This window comes from Ostrea edulis, chromosome 1, assembly GCF_947568905.1.
Source record: "Ostrea edulis chromosome 1, xbOstEdul1.1, whole genome shotgun sequence".
Lineage (NCBI taxonomy): Eukaryota > Metazoa > Mollusca > Bivalvia > Ostreida > Ostreidae > Ostrea > Ostrea edulis.
Window position 1 is genome coordinate 72530663 of NC_079164.1, and position 9581 is coordinate 72540243.

Sequence of the window (9581 nt, forward strand, 5' to 3'; positions counted from 1 at the left end):
TTGTTTGGGGAGTGAAGGTCAGTTGTGGGTTGCAGTTGCAATTTTGTCATGTCATTCTGGAATAGCGTAAACAGATTGCCTTCGTTAGTGGTATATTGCAAATTTTGTCGTAAATTAAAGCAAAAACAATATATACAAACATATTTCCTCTCTTTCGTCAAAGCAAAATCCACAAATAGTGGAAAATGCTACAAGACATATAATATAGACTGAATTCCCTCCGATATTTTCATTAATTACTAAGTCATCGTTAATTTTGTCTACAGGAGACAAAGCAGCAAAATAGGCACTTCAAGATTATATTGTACACTTCAAAATTCCCTACACCGGTTTGGAATATTTCATAAAACCTTATGTAAATTATCTTTGGCAAATCTATTGGAATTTCTGTGACACAAGTACACTTTATGTCCGTCAGATGAGGCTTTAAAGGGTGTCCTGTGTCAAGAATCACAACCCCCTTGGCACGCAAAAGATCGTTTCCCCGATTTTCGAAAAGGAGTAGGCTCACAACACTCACAATAAATAATATTCCAGTTAGTTAACAGCCGCAAAATGGCTGAAATATTGCCAAAACGGCATACAACCATAATCAATTTATCAATCTAATATTTTAAAACTCAACCATGCTAGTGTAATAAGTACTTAATGATAAAGTGAATTAAGGGTTTTGGGTTAATGATTTTCCATAAAAACGAATTAGGTAATACAGCTATCATGGCCTTCATGAGAGCATCACATTCAAAATGTAAGATTTCGTGTGTTCTATCAGTAACTGATTAGTATTTATTCCAATATCAATGTTTTCATGCTGAGAGCCATCAGTGTCATTTATTTCCAATTGTGGGAATCTATTGATATTTCACTACACTACTGACCGGTCGCGGTGGCCTAGTGATTGGTGTGGTGGTTTCGCAATAGAAAGGCCCGGGTTCGATTCCCAATACAGACGCTGCGTCAAACCTAAACCGTTTAACATAGAGACTCACAATTCTTACTCCTAACGTTCGGCATTAGAAGTGAATACCACGAGTTTTTCAGATATGACATCAAACTTGGGAGATCTCGTGTTACAGTAAGCGTTGGTACGATCGAGATCCCTCACTGCTTACGGCCCTTAGCACGATGTATAGATCAACATTTACGTCTCTTCACGTAAAGTTTGTGAAATCTCTGCATGAGTGAAAAGAGAATGTGAAACAGTAAACAAACAAATCTATTGTTACTCATGACTCACATTTCCAGCCATGAATATCATCAGTGCCAACAAGATTGAAAATTAGCCGTCCATAACGCTCATGGTTAATAACTGAAGAAAATGCATGCGCGTTTGGTGCACAATCCCACGTCCACGGTAGAGGTTATATCCTACTTCTTGAAATGAACGACGCAACGCACAAAAAATGTAGATATCTAATTACGTGTTATAAATGCAGGATACATATTAGTTTACATGTAAGTTTATTTCTACATCGGTATGATAAAACAATTGATCACCCATGATCAGTTCAACATGGGAAAATGAGAACCCTCTACCGGGTCCACTCGGTGACCTGACCGCAGCCGCTGCATGACCTTGGTAGGGCAGGTCACCTCGTGGTCTCAGGTTCTCATTTTTCCATGTTGACCCGATGATGGGTGCTTAATTGTATAGTATTTGACACTTACACTTGTATCGGGATCGTCCTAACCAGCGGAAATTCCTATCACATCGAACTACGACATTTGTATAATATCCGTAGCCGAAGCCAGCACACCCAAATCCTAGAAGTTTACCATTGCTGTGTAGAGCCATCAGATTAGAGGTCACGGTTCTCCCTAGGAAGGAATAATCAAAATTGCATACTCAATGTACAAAGTAACTCTTCTATCTGAGTTAATAGACTTGCAGAAATCTCGATTTCAACCCAGACTACATTCATGACCATTTTAATGTGTACACTAAATATGTCTTAAATAGTCATTTAGTTGCTTTTATGAATAAAGTATTACTTACTGATATCGTAATTGACAGTATTTAACAACAAAAACCCTTGCTTAACAATTAAATCAATATTAATTTATCATGTATTTTAAATTACCCGCCGCTAATAGAATGGCCATTGAAGTTTGATTTATGACGTCACACCGTCTAATCCGGTTTATTTCATCAGTAGCACTGTAAATATGACAAGTCACGAACAGCTAAGTTTTAGAGCCGTATAGATTTGAGCCCGTTCTTTCGCAAGAAGAAATTGAGAAAAGATGTTCAGTCGAGTCGCAGACAAGGCAGGCGGTAAACTTTCTTCATACAAATGTATTGAACCTCAACCTGTCATTAGCAAATGATGGATCCACAGTTTACATAATCTTTTCTTTTCAAATGACTTGGTTGAGTCGGGAATTTCTCCCCTTCGCATTAGTGTAATTAACTGCTTGCCAGGAAGGTACCAACCTTTTTATTCGTAAAATCTACCACATGCACATCTTTGATGATCTCACAGGTGCTTGGGTTCAGGACCCCCCCCCCCCCCCCCTCCCCATCTCCGAATAAGCTACATGAGTTGATTTAATTAATTTTTTTGTGGAAAATATTTATAATGTATGTCAACAACGTCTTGCATACCCATAAAGTCCAAAATAATTCCAAATAAGCCCTTTTAAAAAAAATACCCTCATTGGTTTTTATGAGTTCTGTTATAATAACCAGTGAGGGTATATATTTTTTTTAAAAGGGCTTATTTTGAACTATTTTGGACTTTATGGGTATGAAAGACGTTGTTGACATGCTTTAGAAATATTTTCAAGAAAAAAATAATTACATCAACTTATGTAGCTTATTCGGAGGGGAGGGGGGGGGGGGGTCCTGAACCCAAGCACCTGTAGATGATCTTAGAATCTCATCAAAACCGGAACAGACGGTGTGACGTCAAAATTATTGATTTTTGTGGTCTTAAATACAAGAGAGTTACACATCATGGCAGCCTCTATAGATCACGGGAATTTCAATTTTTGACGTTTTCAAATTACATGTAGTATTGAAGTTTATTTAGGCCATATATCAGCAGAATTGTGTGACAAATCTTTGTCATATGATTAATCCTATCATTTATCATGTAAAAATCTTTTGGGTTGCTTTTCCCTTTAACGGTTTGGTCACCTGAATCTTAATCACAGGAACCACAACGTAATGTTCATAAATTATGGCTTCATGTATTATTTCAATGATATTTTCAAGGATGTTAATTTCACTTTGCTTTTCGATTTATGTTTCTACTACACGAGAGGATGAAAGTACTCCATCCCCTCTTGGCGAGAATGCGAAAGAAATTATACCACTTTCGATTTACAATAATTACGTTTAATAAATTGTAACTTAAGGAATCATATTAAATTAATTCGTTTACCTGATCAACACATATGGCCATCGGCGCGTTTGGCCGTTCAATAGAGGTTTGCTTACTCTTCCTAGACACCTGCTTCCACCACTGGTGTTACGTGTTTCCCTACTAGTAATTATGTATTCTTTATAGGATTTATGAGGTTTCTCACTTTTCGTTATCTTTACCTTTTTGTCCATTTTGACCCAGAATACAAGGAGCAGTTACAAGTACACACGAGCCAAAAGTTCAAAGTTGTCACTTTACACTTTAATCAATTGGATCATGTTTCTTGGAACTGCAAACTTAAGCACGATTAGGGCTCGAACTCACGACCTCCCCTATTACAAAGCTAATGTTCTACCACTGAGCTCCGGCTGATGAAAAAACTAAACTAAACTAGACATAAAAATAAGTATTTAGAAGTGAGAATCACGGGTCTTTCGGAAATGACCTTAAAAATGGAGACCCCGTGTCACGGAAGGCACGTTAAAGAATCATCAATGTTATGGCCGTAAGCACGTGGCTTGTGGTACTTCACCTACAACTAGTGACGTCTCAATATGAGTGAAAAATTCTCGACGAGACGTAATACAAGAAGTCAACAATTAAGAATGTTCAGTTAGACAAATTCTCATATCCTGATTTGAAGTAAGCCTTCACTTTTATCTATATTGTTATTTTTTTTCCTTCTAGAAAACATTAAGAATTCTAAGATAAAATGTGAAGATAACGAACAGTGATCAATCTCATAACTCCTATAAGGAATACAAAATAGAGAGTTGGGCAAACATGGACCCCAGGATATACCAGAGGTGGAATCAGGTGCCAAGGAGGAGTAAGCATCCCCTGTCTAACGGTCACACCCGCCACGAGCCTTGTATCATAATAAGGTAAACGGGGTTATCCGCAGTCAAAATCAATATGCCAGGAGCGGCATAATAATCTGTGTAAAACACGTCGGACAGCATTGGACCCAAGGATAGGTGGTACATAAAGGTCAGTAATATTTCTATATTCAACTCTAGGGACCACGCATCGTCAGTTTTCGCTATAAAGCACCCAAAGAAAAGCATTTCATCGAAATCGTTAAAAAAAATTATGAACACAATGAATGATCGTATAAACCTTGTAATTAGGACTACCTATTGATATGTTCAGTAAACCTTGGTGAACATCCCTCCCTTGGGGATCGGGGTTTGAATAGGTCCTCAGTACCCTTGTTTGTCGTAAGAGACGGTTAAATGGGGTGGTCTGCTCGACGCTTACGACCTTTGAGCAATGAGGAATCGTTATCGTGCCACACCTCCCGTGACACCGGCTTCGGTTTTAGCGGTCTCATCCAAAGCACCGCCCCATTGATTCGCCTTATACGGCAAGCAAAGGGCGCTGAGCACCTATTCTAATCCAGATCCTCACATAATAAATCAGAATAGAAAAGAATCGGAAGTGTAATTTGCAATTTATCATAATGATTTTATTGATTTTTATATAACATTCATCCCGACATTATGCTATTAAGTAAAATGTTATATTTTAACACACTGCACACATTACATCTTTTGTTTTGAATTTTATGGAATACCTTCAGAAGACATTAAGATTGCATGATGACTACTTATAACCTTTTCCACAGGTTTTCAAAGAAAACGATCTGGAGGACATTACCTTGAACGATGTGAAGAGTGGCCGTTAGGACATCCTGAGAGCCAGTGTGATTTACTGACCAATGACTTCTTGACCCTGTATTATATTGTAAAAACAACATATTATTAACCAGAGTCTTTCTTATACAAATGTTAAATGTACTAACTTCAAAACCAGACCAAAATCACCATGGTGAGGAAACACATTTACCAGTTGGTATCAAGCCGAATGGAATGTCCAAGGGAGATAATGCTGCATTTGGGTCGTTAATATCCACACCCTGTTCCTCCCGTCTCTTTCTCATCAATACATTGAGTACTTCGTGGTATGTCCCGTCACCTCCAAGTAGTACGATCCTAGAGTTAACACATTATATATATAGCATGCCTAATAGTTGGGTGACTTGTCAAAATCTTATTGTTTGTGTTATCACATCATTTTATACACAATAAAATGGTTGACAATCTCCGTATGTAAAGAATTACTTAGACTTACCCATCCGTATTAGTAAAGTCATAGCTTTTTGTAGCATCAATCAAATGTCCAGGATGCTCCGAGACTTGAAATTGTAAATAAGAAGACATGATCATTGACATTTTAACATTAAATGTGAACTGGATATCGCGGTTTTGATCCCCAGCAACACTAGTCCCAAACCCTCCTGAAAAGGTAGGTAAATATTATTCGCCAAGTGTTGATAATTGGAACTACAAATGACTTCGAGTGAGACCCAAAACCGAGATTCTGATCGATATGGAATATTTACTTTCAAAGGAATTGCAACTATATACGACTAGAAAAGGCGATCCTTCGGATGAGACCGCAAAAACTGACAACCCGTGTCAGGTGTAGTACGATAAAGATTCCTTGCTGTTCAGGGACCGTAAGCGCCGAGCATAGGATGAATATTGCAGCCCTTCACCGGCAATGGTGACGTCTTCATAAGAGTAAAAAATAATCAAGCGGAACGTTAAAGCTGACATGCATGAATAAATACGTACACCTTTCTCATCTTATCCGCCATATTTCTCTCAGGTAGCCTAATTTACTCTACCCGTATATACCCCAAATGTGATTGTCACACCTGAGTGATTATTCTAGGTGGACTCGACCAGTGCACATCTCCGATAGTAATATATACTAGGGAATGAGAAATATATAAAATCACGTTTTAAAACATCATGTTTTGCTCAAAATTACAAAATATTGATTGTATTCTAGTGAAACATTCTGAATTTTTAGATAAAAATGCAAAAAGGTTTTTCTTGCATACTTGCAAATACATGAAAGTATTTGCAGTTTCTTATCAAATAAATGCGGAGAAAGAATTTGCCAATTACATACTGATAGAATGGAATAAGCTAAGACCATAAAGATTATATTATTCACATCAATTTTTGCAAAATACAGTTGCATATGCATAATATGTAATGCACATAGCATACTCGCCAAAAAAATCAAATGTGGACATCTATTCAACAGGTACCGGAGATGTGCACTTACCGAAAATGTTAGATTCTCTATATTCTGATAAATCCATGAAACAAAATGATAAACTCCATTTGCATCTCAACAGAACTTTACAACACGTTTCATTCCATTATGTAGACTGCGACACACTTCACCCGTGCCAATCAGGATGTCTTCAATCAGGGAAAGTATATCAGAGCCGAATATTTTCCTGAATTGAATGCTTTGCTGGTCATGGGTTTTACAGTTTATAGAAATCAGGAATCTGATCATGCACGAGCACATACACTGAGCATCTGTTTGGATATATTGCATGCATTATTTACATATCTATACCCTTGGAAATACTGTTTATATGATTACAAAATCAAAGTTTTGTATCTCATGTACCATTGTGAATGGTTTGAGCGAATAAATGAAATGAAATGACTGCCTCAATAATCCCCCACCTCATTTTTTTCAATCGTTGGAGGTTTGGGTGGGATTGGATGGTTAGAGTCCTCTACTATGAGTGCCTCATTATATTGTTTTAACCCAATCTTCATCTATTTAATTGGTGGTGGTGGTAGGTGCCTTACTATAATATCAAAACTTTCAAGCTGGGTTTAAGGGGTGGGGGGGGGGGTCACCTAATATATCATTTATTTACATTACAAAATTACATATATAAGATGATATTAATAAAGGTGGGAGGCACCCCCCCCCCCCCTGTCCACTCCCCTTGATTCTATGTGCCTGATAACGACGTAGAATATGATAAACTCAATTATTACATTTTGCATTTGTACAATTTGCGTAATTCAACGCAGAATGTAACTTGCAATTGCGTCGAGTTCAACGCAGAATGTAATGACGCAAAATGTTATAGATATGTAAGATCTATTGAGCACCAACTTAGCATAAAATGAAGTAATTCAAGATAACATTGTTTAATGATATCTTTAATTTTTAATGATTGCGTGCTTTAAATGAATCAGATAAATCTGTACTGTTAATTAATCGGAACAATATTTGAGTTACTGTTCTCTTTTATTGAATTAACGATATCACTTGTCCTAATTAGAGCACAATATTACAACAAGATCATCGTTTGAATCACTCTCTTTCTCAATCTATCTTTCCAATCTCATACACTCGTACAGTGTTGTACATGTATATACAAATTCATATATGCACGCGCAATTTATATACCTTAACGATTTCCCGATTTACAAATCTACAACACTCTGACTAGTGCAGTAAATCATACAGTATAAAGATTCATGCACAAAACAGTGTAAATATTCTATTTTGACACTTCCCCTGATTGAAGATAGCTGATCGAGCTAAGTGTGTCGCGGTCTGTACAACGGTGTTTACCGTAGGAATACAGATGTAGTTTATCGTTTTGATTCATGGATTATACAAATAAAGGGAGTTTTACTACTACTTATAAAGGGTGTTTTTGACAAGTGTACACGTTCATCTTCGGTCCTTTACAGATATTACGAGTCGACCCAGGTAAACAGTCGTCTACATTCGATGTATTTTCATGGCGAGCATACATGGCATGTGCATATACATGTATGTATTTATGTTCCCCAAACAAAGTTTGAGAACATATTGTTTTTACTCTGTTTCTTATTATGTTCCCCAAACAAAGTTTGGGAACATATTGTTTTTACTCTGTTTCTTATTATTATTATTATGTTCCCCAAACAAAGTTTGGGAACATATTGTTTTTACTCTGTTTCTTATTATTATTATTATTATTATTATTCTTTTTCTCCGGTACTTTTTTGTCCGGTAGTGTTCTCAGAAACTACAAAAGGGATCGATATGAAACTTTCCAGGATGATAGTATAGCGTTTGTAGATGTGCATAGTGATAGTCATTTTGTTTGCACGTGCATGCACGCGCGCGCACGTGCATTGCAATTTTGGTACAAAAAATGGAAAATCAGAATATTGAAGGAAGCGATATAAAACCTAAATAGGATGATAGTATATCATTTGTACATATGAAAAATAATAGTTATTTTGCCAGTACGCGCACGCATGCGCGTGCACGCGCATTACAAAATTTGTACGCTAACTTTGGAATCAGTCTAACTTTTTTGTTGTTCATTGAAATGGCTTGAAATTCATATCATAGGTAGATATTGAGACCCTTAACTGATTTACATGGTCAAAATTACCAATTTGCACGCGCATGCACGTGTGCTTCATTTTGATTGGATAATGCTAAAACGTTTGTAACTATCTTATTTATGAAGCGAATGAGATGATATTCACAGCATACGTAGACAATATGTGTATCTATATGTTGGTGTAACAAAAAATGCCAACGCACACGCGCATGCGCGTGCAACGTTTTTTAAATGTTCAATTTTTAAAGGACGATAACGTTTTTGTTTTTCATCAAATTCTATTCATATTAGGGGTTTAGATGTATCTTGGTACTCCTTACAAATTGCTGTGGTTAGAATTACTGCTCAGCACGTGCATGCACGTGTGCTGATTTCTGATTGGACGATTTTAAAATCGCTATAACTTCCTTATATTTGGTGGAAACGTTATGAAATTCATACTGTGGGTATATGATACAAATGCCTGTTGAACGACATCAACAAAAATTCGGAATCATACACGCATGCGCGTGTATGCACGTGCAATGCTTTCTTTCATTTCTTGGTACTGAAATGACCATATTGAACGTACTACATGTAATTAAAGGCTAAAATAAAATGATTTTTTGCTATAGATTCACAAGGACATCACATTTTATTTGGGGGAGGTTTGGGGAACATATGTAACGGTCCCCGTTACAATTAGAACTAGTTATTATTATTATTATTATTATTATTATTATTATTCTTTTTCTCCGGTACTTTTTTGTCCGGTAGTGTTCTCAGGAACTACAAAAGGGATCGATATGAAACTTTCCAGGATGATAGTATAGCGTTTGTAGATGTGCATAGTGATAGTCATTTTGTTTGCACGTGCATGCACGCGCGCGCACGTGCATTGCAATTTTGGTACAAAAAATGGAAAATCAGAATATTGAAGGAAGCGATATAAAACCTAAATAGGATGATAGTATATCATTTGTACATATGAAAAATAA

The 9581-nt window shown here is 36.7% G+C and overlaps 1 protein-coding gene across 1 annotated transcript in view; it reads right to left on the reverse strand.

Moving 5' to 3' along the window:
• Positions 1–5590, reverse strand: part of LOC125675703 (uncharacterized) — a 21244-nt gene extending 15654 nt beyond the window's left edge. Inside the window, exons 1-4 of the mRNA XM_056144316.1 lie at positions 5502–5590; positions 5217–5362; positions 5028–5102; positions 1669–1818 (exon numbers count right to left, since the gene is read on the reverse strand). Coding sequence (XP_056000291.1) covers positions 1669–1818; positions 5028–5102; positions 5217–5362; positions 5502–5590 — 460 coding nt within the window. The remainder of the gene's footprint in view (positions 1–1668; positions 1819–5027; positions 5103–5216; positions 5363–5501) is intronic.
• Positions 5591–9581: the final 3991 nt, after the last annotated feature.